Consider the following 16,784-nt stretch of genomic DNA (forward strand, 5'->3'; position numbering starts at 1 on the left):
TCGGCGTCTAAAGTTCGGGTTATGGATTCTAAATTCCGTTATGGTCCGTGGTAGCGGAATCCATAACGGGATTTTTCGATAACCCGAAATTTAGATGCCGAACTTAAAACACAAGTTCGCTCAACGATACTCACTGACAAAAACTGGGTCCTAATGCGGTAGAGCTGCAGTGTAAAGTATGGTGGGGCAACGGCCGGCACCTCATGCCCTGGAAACGTGACCACGGATGACTGGGTTTTCATATTGTGAGGGATATCTGGTGCAAACTCCTTAGTGCAGAGAATCTGTGCTTACCATGGAGCTGCAGTGTAAAGCATGGTGGGTCAGTACTGACATTCCTTGGACCAGTTCTGCATACTTCATATTGTATTAGATTCCATGTATGCTGATGCTCCTGTTTGGAGTAGTAGTTGTTGGCGCTGTAGATCTGGCTTACACTCCTCTGACAAGCGTGGCTGTATACGGGGATAATGTAAGAGAGGACCTTGTGAACCTCCAGATAATGAGGGGCACCTAGGGGCCACAGGGCTCAGCTGTTATGGGGGAAGCTGCGAGGACATGAATGGGTTACTGTGCAATCCATCATCAGATCCCCCACATCTATGGCGGCCATATTCCCAGTCTATGGCAAGGTTATCATGATGGGCCGCAGACAGATCCGGGGCCCCAGGGTCTGCCATTTGGCGGTATAGTATGAAACGTCTTATTAGATAAACCACCCGGGCTGCAAAACTGCTGACAGTGATAGGTTGGGGAGAGCAGGACAAACGGGCCTTCCGTGGAGCGTTATAATCGTATAATCGGGAGTAGTGAGAACATCAAGATTTGTTCTGCGTCTGCAAGTGCCCAGGAGGCGGAGCTTCACTGAAGAATCCTCTACATTTAACTACTTCACAGCCCCTCCCCTCTTCTCTGAGCGACATCTGGTCTTCTGATTGGATGCTAGATCTGTCAGTCAGAGCAGAGGGGCGGGGTTATTATAGTGGTCTTCTAATTGGATGTCACATCTGTCGCTCAGCAGAGGGGGCGTGGTTGTTATAGTGGTTTTCTGATTGGGTGTTACATCTGTTGCTCAGAGCAGAGGGGGTGGGGTTATTATAGCAGTCTTCTGATTTGATGCTACATCTGTCACTCAGAGGGGGTGGGGTTATTATAGTGGTCTTCTGATTGGATGCTATATCTGTCACTCAAAGCAGAGGGGCGGGTTATTATAGCAGTCTTCTGATTGGATGCTACATCTGTCACGCAGTGCAGAGGGGCGGGGTTATTATAGTGGTCTAATTGGATGTTACATCTGCCACTCAGTGCAGAGGGGGCGGGGTTATTAGAGCAGTCTTCTTATTGGGTGCTACATCTGTCACTCAGAGCAGAGGGGCGGGGTTAATGGCTCAATGCAGAGATCACCTCAAGTTCTACAACTCTCTAATAGATGCCATGGTTCAATTTATCACTATTTAGAAGATCTCTGCTAGTTGTCAGTGAATGAGAACACTCCTGTCCTATATTCAGAGGCAGTAACCCTGTACACAGCTAGTGCTGCTCTCAGCTGAGAAGTGGATACAATGTATCAGTCTGGTCAATGCTCTGTGATCTAAACATCTGGACTCCAGACTGATACATTGTAACAAAGTGCAGAGAGCTCTGTGCAGCTGCTGCTGATGTGTACAACTCCCAGAGCATTGTCTAGGCCGGATACAACTGTAACAAACCCTCAGCTGTGAGAAAAGCTAGGCCGAAGCTGCTTTGGAGAGAAGTTCTTACAGGAAAGTCCAGGACTTTCCCTGGAGTCAGACCGCCGGCAGCCTGCCGATCATGTACAGAGAGGTGATTGCGGGGGGCAGGACCTGTCCTAAGGATAGACCATCAGTATAAGCCCCGCTCAGCTGCCTGTGTCCGGTCCGGCCTGTCTTGCAGAAATTCTGAATGAATTTCTGTGCGTTTCGACACCAAAAACCACACGTGATAACTGCAGGTTTCGATGCGGATTTGATGCAGTTTTGCCGCAGATTCCCCCTTGCATTGAAAAGGGCAAAATCCGCACAAAGAACGGACGCGGAGGACTTCAAAGTCCACACACAACGAGAAAGCAAAGTGTTCGTGAGAACCGTCCGATCTCCTTCACTTTGCTGGCGCGGTATATAACGCCGCTGTACACGAGAATCTACGGAAAAACTGTGCCTAATACACAACGTGTGCAGCCTCTAGAGGTAAACGGTCCATGTTTCCATTCACTTAAAGCAAGCAGAAAACTTGAAAATAGTGAGTATTTGAACCGCAGTCGTGGAGGGCAGCGGTTGGGCGTTGGATCACGTCTGTGGACACGTGGATGGCGATAACTCTCATCATTCTCATGGTGTGTCCTGTCGGCCTCTACACCAGTAAACGGCAGGTGTTGTGGGACTCCAACTCCCAGCATGCACCAGTCACTTCTACAGGAGTCCCAAGAACAGCCTAGCAAGTTTGCATGTTGGGAGTTGTAGTTTCACAACAGCCGGAGGTTGCTGATCCCTGGTCTACACATTGGCCTGTGGTAGTCTGCGCCGTGGATTTGACCCCATTCACATTGTGCTGTAATCTGCACCTAAAACCCCAAACTCTGCCGTGTGGGGCCCAGCCTGTGTGTACAGCGCGCTCCCACCCCTCCCCCGACCGGCTCAGTGGTTAGCCTTGTTACCCGGCAGCGCTGGGGTCCTGGGTTCAAATCTGACCGAGGGCGATGTGTATGCTCCCTGTGTACGCGGTTTTCCTCCCACCCTCTGATTAGGGCGCACGACATCTGTGCAGCAGTTTGACTATCGGTGGGGGGGGGGGGGGGGCTCCTGCGGCGTCGCTGACTCCCCTGCTCCACAGCGACCTCTGCACTTTGAGCCCTTTGTTACCGGTGGTTGCGGCTGGATCCTGGACGCTCCCACTCCAGGTTAAAGGGGTTTTCCGCGATTTTAATGCTGATGACTTTTATACTCTGGTTAGGCCATCAGTATCCGATCGGGGACACCTGGGACCCCCACAGATCATCTGTTTGAGAAGGCACCACGACCTTCTCTCAGCCTTCCCTAGGACAGTGACGTCACGTTCGTCGGTCACATGACCTAAGAGCAGCTCAGCCCCATGGAAGTGAATGAGGCTGAGCGCAATACCAAGCACGGCCACTATACAGTGTACGGCGCAGTGCTCACAGGAGCCCCCCCACGATCAGATACTGATTAACTATCCAGAGGAGAGGTCATCAGTATTAAAGTTCTGGAAACCCCTTTTAAGGGTCCATTCACACGTCCGGAACCGTTCTGCAACGTTGCCGAACGGATCCGGACCCATTCATTTTCAACGGGGTCGCAAAAGACGCAGACGGCACACATTGTGCTGTCTGCATCCGCACTTCCATTCCGAAAAAAAATAGGACATGTCCTATTCTTGTCCGCACGGACACGAAAAGGCATTTCTATTTAAAGTGCGGTCCGCACGTGGCCGGTGTCTGCAGATCCGAAATTTGCAGACGTGTGAATGGACCCTTTTAAGGCTTATTCTCACAACATAGTAAAATATAATTTTTTGCCACGGTTTTTGCAGAAACCTCAATGGCCCATCAGTGCGATTATACCTAGAAGTTTGGGGTGATGGTTCTTGGACTCCGGGGTCGGTCTGTAGGAATCGCCTTGGTCGCTCTGATAGACTCGTCACCTTCCTGCGCAGGAGCTGGTGACCAGCGAGGCTCTTAGCGGCTTCTGCCTCAGGCGGCCGCTCTGCGGGTTCACTGTAGATTCCACACGACCGGTACAACCAGCTCCTCGGGTCTCATGTCCGTCCAGTGGATGACCCCCCCCCAGCGTAGAATGTAATGGTCCTTGATATTCTCATAAGACAGATGTCTAGACTGGCACCAGATTTATCACAGGGGCCCCGGCTGATGGTACATGCGCCACTGGCATTTGGGTCCTCCTGAAAGTGGATGCGGTGGCGTCAGAGAGAGGAGCCCAGACAGCAGTGGCGCATGCGCAGTCTGTGTCTACAGTGCTCAAGCAGCAGATCCTGCGCACTCGCAGTGGTGCAGGTGCGAGATACATGGTTTTTATTCTTTGCCAACAAGCATAGATCTTGAAGAGGTAAGGAATAGAAGGACAGTGTCTATGAGAGGCTTGTGCCCCTGACTTTGGAAGGGTCTGTCAGCAGCTTCTATTGGGGGCACATGTAAGCTGGGGTGGGCCTGACAACCCCGTGTACTGGGGGGGATCTTTAGCTGACTGTCTTGTATGGCTGGAACCGCACGGCGCACAATGACCGCGAGGAGTGACCGGCGGGTCCTCAGTCCATGTGGTGTTATATAGGGGTGTGAATATTTCTGTCTTGTGCTGCGCGCTGTGTAATGCGGGGTCGTATTCTTAACGTCTGTGTGTTTGTCTTTCAGGACAGAAAAAGATGATGAGACGGCACAGGAGGAATCGCAGAGGCCTCCTGACCAACAGTAAATGCCTTGTTTGTGACTATCCATATGTGTGATGATATCATTATCTGCAGAGTCTCTGCCCGGCGGCCGGGGAGCCACACGCCGCATTCAGGGCCCCTGCTGCTTCTGATAAGGGGCTGTGGCTTCTGTCGGACATTTGTGCGGCTTTGGGGCTTTCCTGAACCTGGTGCTGCTTAATGTTTCATTGACCTCAGTGGGGATGGGACATTTCATATACCAGCGGCTTATAGTAACCACCACTGCTCCTCGGTGTCCATCTAAACTACATAGACCCCAGAGCCACTGTGTACATACATTACTGATCCTGAGTTACATCCTGTATTATACTCCAGAGCTGCACTCACTATTCTGCTGGTGCAGTCACTGTGTACATACATTACTTATCCTGTACTGATCCTGAGTTACATCCTGTATTATACCCCAGAGCTGCACTCACTATTCTGCTGGTGCAGTCACTGTGTACATACATTACTTATCCTGTACTGATCCTGAGCTACATCCTGTATTATACTCCAGAGCTGCACTCACTATTCTGCTGGTGCAGTCACTGTGTACATACATTACTTATCCTGTACTGATCCTCAGTTACATCCTGTATTATACTCCAGAGCTGCACTCACTATTCTGCTGGTGCAGTCACTGTGCACATACATTACTTATCCTGTACTGATCCGGAGTTACATCCTGTATTATACTCCAGAGCTGCGCTCACTATTCTGCTGGTGCAGTCACCGTGTACATACATTACTTATCCTGTACTGATCCTGAGTTACATCCTGTATTATACTCCAGAGCTGCACTCACTATTCTGCTGGTGCAGTCACTGTGTACATACATTACTTATCCTGTACTGATCCTGAGTTACATCCTGTATTATACTCCAGAGCTGCACTCACTATTCTGCTGGTGCAGTCACTGTGTACATACATTACTTATCCTGTACTGATCCTCAGTTACATCCTGTATTATACTCCAGAGCTGCACTCACTATTCTGCTGGTGCAGTCACTGTGTACATACATTACTTATCCTGTACTGATCCTGAGTTACATCCTGTATTATACTCCAGAGCTGCACTCACTATTCTGCTGGTGCAGTCACTGTGCACATACATTACTTATCCTGTACTGATCCTGAGTTACATCCTGTATTATTCTCCAGAGCTGCACTCACTCACTATTCTGCTGTGTACATACAGTCTGTCTGTCTCTTGCACCTCTGTATGTCTGGTGGGGTAGGTTGGCACGGTGTCGGGCACTGCACATATGCCAGCCACATGTTGGAGATTTGATGTGTGTACATCAGAGCCCATGTCACAAATAAACTGCATAATCTGTGAGCTCTTGGACCCCCCCTTGACCCCCACCCAGAGCGCCTGCGCCAGTTTTGGGGCGTGACCCGCTGGCGTCTCTTCTGCACATGTCGGCACGTGTATTTCTGCTGGATCTTTCCTTTACAATCTGCATTTTTGCAAATACATTTGGGCTGGAGCGGAGAAACACCTGCCGCCTCCTGCCTCTGGCGTCACGTAAAAACTCCTTGTTGCTATGACTACAGTCATCGGTCACCAGGGAGCAGAGTGCTATCGGCTATGTGCTCATCCGAGGGCAGGCTGAAGGGGACTGGATGCATCTGGCAGGGCGAGGAGAGGGTTAATTCTGCTCTCCTTTATCCAAAACCATTATTAGTAATGGCAGCGAATGTGCCGACTTCTCGGACGCCTTTTCCAGATGTTGCATGTGGCCTGAGACATCAGCAGAGAGGTGCGGGCGTGGCCCAACGCCAGGATCTCTTCCCCCGCAGGTTTCCAGAGGGTTGTCAGATCTGTAGCCCAGCGCTTCCATCCTTCGTGCGGTGCCCGGCGTGGACACTACCTTGTGCTTCCGGCTCGTCCACTCTATCGGTCCCGGGGGTTGTGGGGACCCCGAGCAGTCTGATACTGATCACCTGTCCTGAGGATAGGCCATCAATATCTAACTACAGGAGTGCCCCTTTAATCTTCTGCGTGGGAGGTGGACACGCGTAGGTGGTTATACCAGGAGCGTGGCGGGTGTAGCAGAGAAGACCCAAGGGCCACGGCTCCACAAGAGGTCAGAAGGTGGTCGGAGACCATTTGTGTGGAGCAGAGTCTACCGCCGAGGGTCTCTGCAGGGTCGGGGCTTCATCTCGGCAAATGTTGCTGGTGATTTGGTCTGGCGGCGGCGTGGTGAAGCGGAACCTGATTCTGGTCAGTGACCATGAGGTCCAAGGAGAACTGTAAGAGCTCGACGCCTGAAGACCTCCGCACGCAGATACTCTTCTTATTCTTTGTCTCTGTTTTTCTAGAGCGTCTTGGCTTTTCCGGCGTCCATGACTCCGCACCCGATCGGTACGCCTTTTTGTAGTTAATTGGTTTGCGGCCTTGATGATTGTGAGCTGGGAGATCCCGCGGAGCATTGGGGTCTGTTCACACTGAGCATTTGTGAGAGCAGGTAGATTCGTAGTGAAATCTGCTGCGCGGAATCGGCGTTATTCTAGGTCGTCCAGCGGATATCGCCAAGTATCTCCGCTCAGTGCGGACGTCGGGGGACTGGGGGTCATCTACGCGGATCTATATTCCCAGGCAGTGAGAGGTTTGGGATTTCTGCAGGTCGTATGGAGACCGGACATTAGGTTACACTGACTTCGGCGACTCTCACATTAGCGCTAGCAGGGTTTCGTCAGGGGAACATACTGCCGGATGCGTACTAACGCTAGCCCTTGTGTGCCGCCGGAAATCCGCATAGGGACTGATGGGAGAGGCGGCCGGACAAAAACTGCAGCACGCTATAACTTTTGTCCGTCCGCCTCTTCGCATGTTTGCCGTGCTGCGGCCAGACCTCCCTATTATAGTGAATGGGGCCGGAGCGGCTTTCCGGCCGCACGCATGGGCTAGCGTTAGTACAGATCCGGCAGACTGTTCCCCTGCCGAGCGCTACCGCTAATGTGAAAGTCGCCTTAAAGGGGATGTACACCTTTCCTCCCAATCTGTCCAGCGCAACTTCACAAAACTTCCTACTGTTTTCTGTTTCCATGGAAACAGACCACACATGAGCCCGTGTAGTCAGATCCTGCTCTCATACTCTCTTCCATATGTCGGGATTAATTTGGAGATTAGACGACGCAATTTGTGGTCTGTTACCGTGGCGATGCATCAGATAAGCAGCTGTAAACTGAAAGCGGTGACTATTAATGAAGACTGTGTGCAGAGCTTTATCATAGTACATGCAATGGAGCCATTAAAAAAGGGGCACAATGGGGGGCGCGGCCTTTACTCCGCCTATATGCGTGAAGCGGTGTTGGGCTAGGAAGGCTTCCAGACCCCTGAAACATTGTATCCTCCTTTCCTCAATCATCTGAGGGCAGTCGGAGTCCCCCCATACTCCTCATATCGCTGTCGGGCTTGTACTGTATATGGCGCCATCTTTATCATCACCGCGACTCCAGAAACTGACAACGTGGGGACATTGTGGCAAGCTCCGTGCCTGAGAGGACGGCTCTTAAAGGGGTTCTCCGGGGTCTGTTGTATTGCAGCTCCGCCCCATTCAGTTCCATGGGGTTGATCTTCAGTACCACACACAACCCGTGGACAGTCGCGGCGCTGTTCAGGAGGAGGCGGCCATGTTTTTCTAATCCTGGACCACCCCTTTAATACTGGAGGCTCTTACGGCGCCGCTGCGCCTCCATGACTGAAGGGTTTGGTGCCGAGAATCCGGTTGTATGTTTGGCGGCTGTGGCAGTGAAATCACGTACGTGAGCGAGGCGCGGTACTAATCATTTATTCTTCTCTCAAAGCATCTGAAATGGAATAATGAAGCTTCTTTGCAGTTGGGCGTAATAAGCGTAATTAGCCGTTTCCTTGTGGTCACAGCTCCTGTACACGCTATGCGTCTCCATGGTAACGGACTACAAACTAAGGTCCTGATTGGTCACCTCTCCAGAATTCTAGCATCAAAAGGTCTCAGGATTAGGGCTTTTGCAACTTTTTTGCACTCGCGCAAAATTTAATTGATTGCGCACAATTTTGCGACCACTCACTCCAGTTTTCAAATATTGGTGGGAAAGTGGGTGTGGCTAGCTATGGTAATGAGCTTCCCTCCAGATTTATCATTGCGACATTTTTAAAAATGTCGCAAATCCCACTCCAGGAGGAGGGTGGAGTAGGAAAACCGGAGGAGCTTCTCTAGTCAGAAGTGATGGCCAAATGTATCAAGTAAAATGAGACATTCGATAAATTTGGCACAAAGTACAACGACGCAGACAAATATTCTCCCCAGGATAAATTCCCCCCCTAAGAGTCCATTCAGACGTTCGTAAGTGTTCTGCGGACCACACCTGGCCGACCCTGCGATAGAAATGGTTTTATTTTTTTAGTTTTTTTGCAGAGCTGCAGATCGAAACTACCACTGAGCTGTCCGCATCTTTTGCGGCCCCATTGAAATGAATGGGTCCACATCCTATACGCAAAATTGCAAAACGGATGCGGAGCCAGAAACACGGACGTGTGAATGGACCTCGACTGTGTAGTCGGAGTCTGCTCCCCTCTACCCTGTCCTACACTCCACACGTCTGTTACCATGGCGATGCAGAGGTCGGCATAGGCGCTGTAGAAGCGCTGGGGTTCGGCGTTGTTAGGTTTCGTAGCCTGGTCCTGTCTTGTTTCTGGTGGCAGGAGGCGTCGGGCCGCTGTTAGGTGCTGACTACGGGGTCTTCTGCCGGGTACATTGGGGGAGATTTATCAAAACTGGTGCAAAGGAAAAGAGGCCTGGTTTCCAGTAGCAACCAATCAGATTGATCCTTTCATTTTCCAAAGGAGCTCTGAGGATTGAAAGGTGGAATCTGATTGGTTGCTGGGGGCAAGTAGGCCACTCTGTACCAGTTTTGCTAAATCTCCCCCTGAGACTCGTAAAGGGGTTTACAAAATATAAATTTTTTGATGGCATATACTCAGGATAGATCATCAATATCGGACCGGCGAGGGTCTGACTACCGGCACCCTGCCGATCCGCTGTTTGAAGAGACCGTGGCGTTCCATTGAGCGTTGTGGCCTCTCCCTAGACCAGTGACGTCACGTTCCTCAGTCACATGGCGTCAAGCTGCAATACCAAGCACAACCACTGTACAGTGTGCGGCGCTGTGTTTAGTACTCTGCCAGTTGATGAACTGTCCTGAGGATATCCCGTCAATATTAAACTCTTGGAAACCCCTTTAGTAGGTAAATGGCAGTCTATTGTATAAGCTGATGGCAGCTGTCGGGTGAGAAGGACCGGACCCCTTGTCCCCGCAGGACAAACATGAGCACCTGGCCGAGCATGCGCGTGTATGGGGAGTTCTGTCTTTAGTGTACAGCCCCTTCCTCATCAGTTCTACCTGATCCATTGTTTGCCTCTTCTTTTTTTACAATCCTTTTAAATTTAGCAATGTTCGGCAGTGCTCACATGGGGGAGGGGCTTTGACCACCAGAAGAAGGTAAGTGGTGGTCACCAGTGGTAGTGAATGTGACCTGTAGGTAAGAAGGAAGGATTGCTCCAGGATAGATGTGAGCGCTGATTGTTTTTCACTATAATCATGTTTCTTTTTCTTTTCTTTTTTCTATGTCTTTCTCCCTGGATGACGACAGAGAAGAAGAGAACGAGGTGAGTCGCAATTTAACGATATTCTGCAGCTTTTACGGGTGTACGCTGCGCTGCAAACTGCTCACTGCTGCTCTGTGCTAAATCTGTCGGACGAGCTCTGAGCTGAAATCAGAAAAAATAAGCCAATGTTATCCCATTAGGTTTCAGCCTAGTTTAGCCTCTGAAGAGGCGAGCGAGGGGCTGCAGGAGTCGGAGTTTGTCTCATTTAGCACAGAGTGGAGTCGCGCGTTAAGCAGTATAGTGTATGCACATGAAGGCTGCAGGAGACGAGCAGCAGAACGGTTTTAATGAAAACCAATTGCAAATCTTTTGCCATGGAATAAAACGTGAGTTCAGAGCTGTCCATTCACATGTCCGCATTATGGCTCCGCATCCGTTCCGCAATTTTCCAGAACGGGTGCGGACCCATTAATTTTCAATGGGGCTGCAAAAGATGCAGACAGCAAACCTGTGTGCTATCCGCATCCGCACTAATGGGAGTCTGTCCTAACTAAGCCCAGCCAATTTGCCTAAATCTGCAGCTTAGGTGGTAAGTCCTTATATTCATGAATTCCCAGCTCTCCCCACCCCTGGCCACTAATTTACATATTTTTACCTACTGCAATTGGCAGCAATGGACCTCATGAATATCGGTGCTCGCCGGCAAACACTCTGTACTCGGATCTTAGCAAAACGGCTGCATCAGTCAAAGAAAGTGACCTAGTGTTTTGCTAATGGTATCTGTCACTGGTTTAGTTAGGGTAGCCTAAGGCTGGTGACACATTCCCTTTAAGGCCTGTCCCGTCACATGCAGCTTCTTACTAACCCCTTAAGGACATACGCCGTGCATGGACAGCGGAAGTCCGTTCTTTAAAAAATGGTCCCTCCTCGAGAGCGCAACGGGCACCATAGATACCAGGTTTCTGCTGTTTTGTTTTTTTTAAACCGACACCCAGAGCTAATGACTGATCGGCGATCATGCTGATCAGATATTTAACCCATCATACCCCATGGTCAGTTGTAACCACAGCGTCTGAAAGGCCTTCACAGCGATGGGAGGGAGTCTACCACATTTGAACGAATTGAATGTCCCATAGGCTGCAGTGGTAATTTATTACTGTCTATGGGAAAAAGCAATGTAACGATTGCATGTTCCCTAAGGTGACTTGATTCAAGTGGGGGGAAATAGGCAAAAAATAAAAAATAAAAGGTTTTTAAAAATTAAATATATAAATTGAAATCACACACCTTTCCCCATATTAAAAATAAAAAGACAAAATTAGCTCTGCTGCATTCTAACATTCCTAAACTATTAAAATGTAATTGTATTAATCCACAAGAAAAACTATATAAATGTGATATCGCTGTAATTGTACTGACCCGGAGAATGAAGAGAACAGGTCCCTCCTCCATGTCAGTCCATGCTTACCTCGTAGACTTGTGTTGGACGTCTTTGTACTTATCCATTTTCATTTCTTGCAGGCCAAGAATGAGGACTCGTCAAAAGCGTTCAGCAAGTCAGCGACCACGTTTAAGGGCATCTCCTCAAGTAGATTTCTACCTAAAGGAACCAAGTCGCAGGTGAACTTGGAAGAGCAGGGGAGGCAGAAGGTCTCATTCAGCTTCAGCTTCACAAAGAAGACCTTGCAGAACCGATTACTGACCTCTTTAGTCAATGACAAGCAGAATGAGTCGCAAACTAACCCGCCCACGCTCAGCGCCTCGGAGCAAATATCAAAGTTTAAGATGGACTTTGTGGAATCCACTGGCGGAGCTGTGGAAATTTCTCCACCAAAGCCCAAGGTGGAACTGGGAAAAATTCATTTCAAAAAGCATCTTCTTAGTGTTACAAACAAGCTACCAGCACCACAGCCCCCGCCGCCTCCTCCTCCACCACCACCACCACCTCCTACAATACCTGCACCCACATCCCCCTCCAAATCACCCCAAGAGTCACAGTTGGAAAGCATAAAGTCTTTAACAGAAGTTGAAGTAGCACCCTCTGCAGCCAGCACCTCTTTTGCAAAGTCACTGGTGAAAGAACCCACAGGCATAGTGTCCTCAAAAAAACTGTTGTCACCACCGCCATCAGCAAGCAAAGCTAGCCCTAAGGACAGTAAAGAGTGTTCTATCATTTCTGTTATACAAAGCACTCAGGCGGTTGTCGACAAAACAGAGACAACTGTGTTGAAAGAATATTCCCATATTGGGAAGGAAGATAAGACTTCAGCCTCTGTACAAAGCATCAAACCCCATCCTAGCCCTGAAAAACCGAGATCAAAGTCGTCTCACTCAGAAACTATGGTGGTTGGTTCAGAGTCTGACGGAGATTCTGTGCAGACCTCCTCAAGCCACCGTTCCCATGAGCTAAAACTAGCTTCAAGTAGAGAAAGAGACTTAAAAATAAGCTCCATGTCTTTAAGAAGTGAGGACAGTGGGAAATATTCTTCCTCAAGATCAAAGTCTGGAAAGGATCAGAAGTATTCCAGGTCCGACAGAGATTCCAAATACTCCTCTTATTCTCATTCTAGGTCAGACCGTGACAGAAGAAGAAGCAGGTCCCGTTCCAGATCACAATCGAGGTCTAGATCTGACCGAGATCCGAGAAGTAGCTCGTCGTATTCTAGATCTGAACGTTCACACCATTATGAGTCTGAAAGAAGGTACCATAAAAGTTCGCCTTACAGAACGAGATATTCGCGTTCCTATGCAGACAGCAGAGCCCGGGACAGTTCTGATTCAGAAGATGATTATCGAAGAAACTATTCCAGGTCAGGAGATTCCAGGCATCCTTCATCCTCTTCTCATTCCTATAGAGAAACAAGGACGTCATCCTCTTCATATTCAAAATACGACAAAGAACCCAAGTTTGATTCGAGTTATGATTCTGATCGCAGAGGGAGGACCTCCTCCGGCAGAGCTGGGAAAGATGTCAAGTCTCCTGACAGAGAATCTTCAAGAAAAGGTTCTCCTCCAAAAGAAACCGACGGTAAATATGGCTCTTCACACTCGCGTGTAGGCAGTGGAGCTAGTTTTAGCGTAAAATCAAGTTTGCCCAAATTTTCAGATTCCCAAACAGAGTCTGTGACCTCAGGAAGAAAAAGTTCTAAATGGGACCTGGAGGAAAGGCCTTTACCAAAAGAGGAGCGCAAAGTGAGCAAAAAATATGAGACCACATCACCGGATGTACCCATCCACAAGAAGAGCCGCATGGCTGACAAGAAAGCATCCTCTCTTCTCCCTTCTAAACAGGAGGCCACTTTCTCCATCGAAACTGAATTTGCTAATTATTTTGATCCTAACACTGAACAGTTCGTTGATGACATTCGATGTTACAGTCCCGGTCGGACCAGTGACGAAGAGCTCTCTCATGGTCAGGCTTGGCATTTTGTTACCTTGAGTTCTACAGAAAATGTTCTCACAGACGAGCCAAACGAAGCATCTGACTCCGAAGATTGTGTCTCAGACGTCCCCTATACTGACGGGTTGAATATATTTAGTTCTATCATTTGCAATGAAGTCGCATCACATGATACATCTAAAGAGGATCATGGGGCACAGCCACCCTGTAAACTAGATGTAGTCTCTCAAGAGAACAAGAAAACCCCTCCAAATGAAGCTAAGGGCTCCGAGAATGTAAATCCTTTGTCACCGACTGAGTCGAAATTCAGCGTCCGAAGAAATCTTACCAAAGACTTGAGTCCTTGTCATGAGTCAGGCGAAATGGACTCTAAAACTGACCCCAGAGAAGACAACCCTAATTTCCTGGGTTCAGGTCAGATCAGTGACAATCATACTTCTGTAACAGACGTTCAGTCTGAGCCTCAAATAATAAATGTGGTTTCTGAAAAGCCAAGCATACCAACAACCCTCTCGGAGCGTGATTTGCCTCATGAAACTATGACCCCATTTATAGAGAGCCCTCCACCAGTAAGAGAACCAAGTCCAATAGAAAACATGGAATGTGATATGGATGGCAAAGACATCGAAAGCCTACAAGAAGAAGCCCCATCTCCACCAAATTCTTTGCTGAGCAGTTCTTCAGCAAATGATGAGGAACAAAATGAAGAATCTGCTGCGGCTGCATCCGAAGTGATGGAGCACCAAACGGGAAAGGATGATTCTTCCATGGAGGAACTCGACAAGCCGGAGGTTTGCCCGCTTGAAGTCGAAGAGGAGACAATAGTAAATGATGAGTTACCCTCTGACGGTGTGAAGCCTTCTGTGAACTTCATTAGTGCTGTCCAAGCTTACTATTCTGATAGTGAAGAAAGCGAGAGCAATGAGAGTGAGTCGGAGGACACCGATTCTGATGACAGCGGCCTCCCCAGGAACCGTTTGCAATCAGTGGTGGTGGTTCCTAAAGCCTCTACCTTAACCATGGAAGAACCTAAAATGTCTCCAGTAACTCCGGAAGACGTTCAGGCGTCTACCTTGATGGTGGAAGAAGTGGAAATGTCTGCATTGACCATGGAAGTTGCTAAAACTTTTACAGTTACCATAGAAGATGCAAAACCAGCTGTTTTAATCATGGATAGTGCTAAAAAGCCTGCAATGACCGTGGAAGATGCTAAACTTTCCACAATAACCGTGGAGGACCTTAAACTAGCTGCAGTGACCATGGAATCTGCTAAACCTTCTACGTTAACCATGGAAGAGACTAAACCAGCTGCTGTGACCATGGAAGGTGCTAAACCAGCAGCAGAGACCAGCGAAGATGCTAAACTGTCCACAGACGATGCCAAACCATCTACATTAATCATGGATGATTCAAGCTCCTCTCCACTGCCCGTGGTGGATGGAAAACCATCAGCATTATCCACTGAAGAAGCTAAAGAGTCAACGTTACTCGAGCAAGGTGCTAATCTGTCTACAGACCCCAAAATGTGCATATTAACCATGAAGGAAGATAGTCCTTCACTGTCCCCAGTTCTCTCGAGTTACATAGAGACCCTCGATAATAAAGACGATGAGCCTCAAGAGAACAGATCAGATGCACAAGTTCCAAGACCTCCGGTGACTGATACACCAGTAAAAGAGGTCCCCACACCAGAAGTAAAGGATGCCCCCCCTCCACAAGCGACTCCAGATGCATTTCAATCTTCAGAACCAGAGCTTCGGCCTCCCCCTTCTGACGCAGATGTCAGCACCAGCCACCCTGTACCCATGAAACCGAAAAACAAAGGCAAAGCCTTGATCGAAAATATTGCGGTCCAAGAGACTCCCAAACCCAGCCCGGCCAAACCAATTCCTAAGGAGCCAGAAGAGCCTGCAGCACCTTCCAATTCTGCCATATTCGAAAAGCAGGTGGTGAACTTTGTTGAGAAGCCAGACAGTAGACATCAGGGGTCAGAGTACAGTCAGGGCCCAGGACCCGGAGACTATTCACGAGTTGATGGGTTCCAGGCAACAGAAGACTTGTCTGATCTAGGGTGGGACTTCTCTCAGCCAGAAAAGCCGACTAGCACCTACCAGCCCCCGGACAGTAGCTACATGTACTTCAGTTACCAGCAAGGAAGCGGCGCTCACGATCCTTCGCACAATTACATTGGTGACAATGGGTATTGGAATTCCGGCTACCACCACAACCATGACTTCAAATATGAGAAGACATCTGGCCAGGTTCCTGACTCTGTTACAAACTGTTATAATGAAGACGACGATGATGACGATTACGATTTTGCCTGGGATAAGGATCACATGCAGGAGTTTGGACACCATCCCAAACCTTTACAGGATCAGTTGAGGGAAAGCGGCTCCGTGCAAGCGCACGAGATCAGCAGCAATTCCGTAAAGGACAACCTTCCGCGTCCGGACAAGAAAGAGCCGCTGGCCAGGGACCGTTCAGACATGAAAGAGCGAGGACCGCCCAAGAAACGGAGGCAAGAGTTAGAGAGTGACTCGGAGAACGATACGGAGGCTCTAGAAAGAAGGAAAATGAAGGCTGAGGCTGGTGTAGGAGATCCGCCAGCCTCAAACCAAGGCAAGGCGGGCACCATCTGCCGCATGGAGGACTTCAGGGACCCTCAGCACTGGAAGGACGGCTACAAAGTGGGGAAGATGCCGACTTTCTTCAACCTCATCGAAGAGAATTTCTATCTCACAGAGAGGTATGGGCCGTCACTGTACCGTCATTGTTTTATCTTTTATAGGTTTTTTAGGTTTTTCTCATTTTTATTTATTAATGTTATGCATATTTTTTTTTCTAATTTGTTATTTAATTTCTTAGTTTCATTTTCATCTTTCAAATTTTTTAAAAATTTTATGTTGTTCTTCTTCATAAAAGTTATTGTTTCACTTAAACCGATTTTTAAGGTTTATTATGTCTTCTACTCCTGTTACCTCCAAAGCTTCATGTATAGTTCTGGGGACCTAAATCCCCACAATGCACCACGTAGAGCAGACCCTGCCCTCAGAATCCAGCTCTGCTTATAAGACGAGACCAGTTATTCTGCAGATTATTACACCTCTGACCTCCCTATAGATATGCAGAACATCGTGCTGTCCTCTCCACCTCCTGACAGATACATAGTGATCTATCCTGCAGATTATTACACCTCTGACCTCCCTATAGTTAGGCAGAACATTGCTCTATCATCTCTACCTCCTGACAGATACATAGTAATCTATCCTGCAGATTATTTCACCTCTGACCTCCCTATAGATATGCAGAGCATTGCTCCCTCACCA

At 48.7% G+C, this 16,784-nt stretch overlaps 1 protein-coding gene across 7 annotated transcripts in view; it reads left to right on the top strand.

Annotated features, from left to right (window-relative positions):
* SETD2 (SET domain containing 2, histone lysine methyltransferase) overlaps positions 1–16,784 on the top strand; it is a 48,459-nt gene that overhangs the window by 915 nt on the left and 30,760 nt on the right. For 5 of the 7 annotated variants that reach the window (XM_044294429.1, XM_044294430.1, XM_044294431.1 and 2 more), the window contains exons 2-4: positions 4,403–4,459; positions 10,076–10,115; positions 11,577–16,204. In XM_044294429.1, the coding sequence (XP_044150364.1) occupies positions 4,403–4,459; positions 10,076–10,115; positions 11,577–16,204 (4,725 nt within the window). The remainder of the gene's footprint in view (positions 1–4,402; positions 4,460–10,075; positions 10,116–11,576; positions 16,205–16,784) is intronic. The other 2 variants (XM_044294432.1, XM_044294434.1) reach the window with 2 other exon arrangements.

This window comes from Bufo gargarizans, chromosome 5 (assembly GCF_014858855.1).
Source record: "Bufo gargarizans isolate SCDJY-AF-19 chromosome 5, ASM1485885v1, whole genome shotgun sequence".
NCBI lineage: Eukaryota > Metazoa > Chordata > Amphibia > Anura > Bufonidae > Bufo > Bufo gargarizans.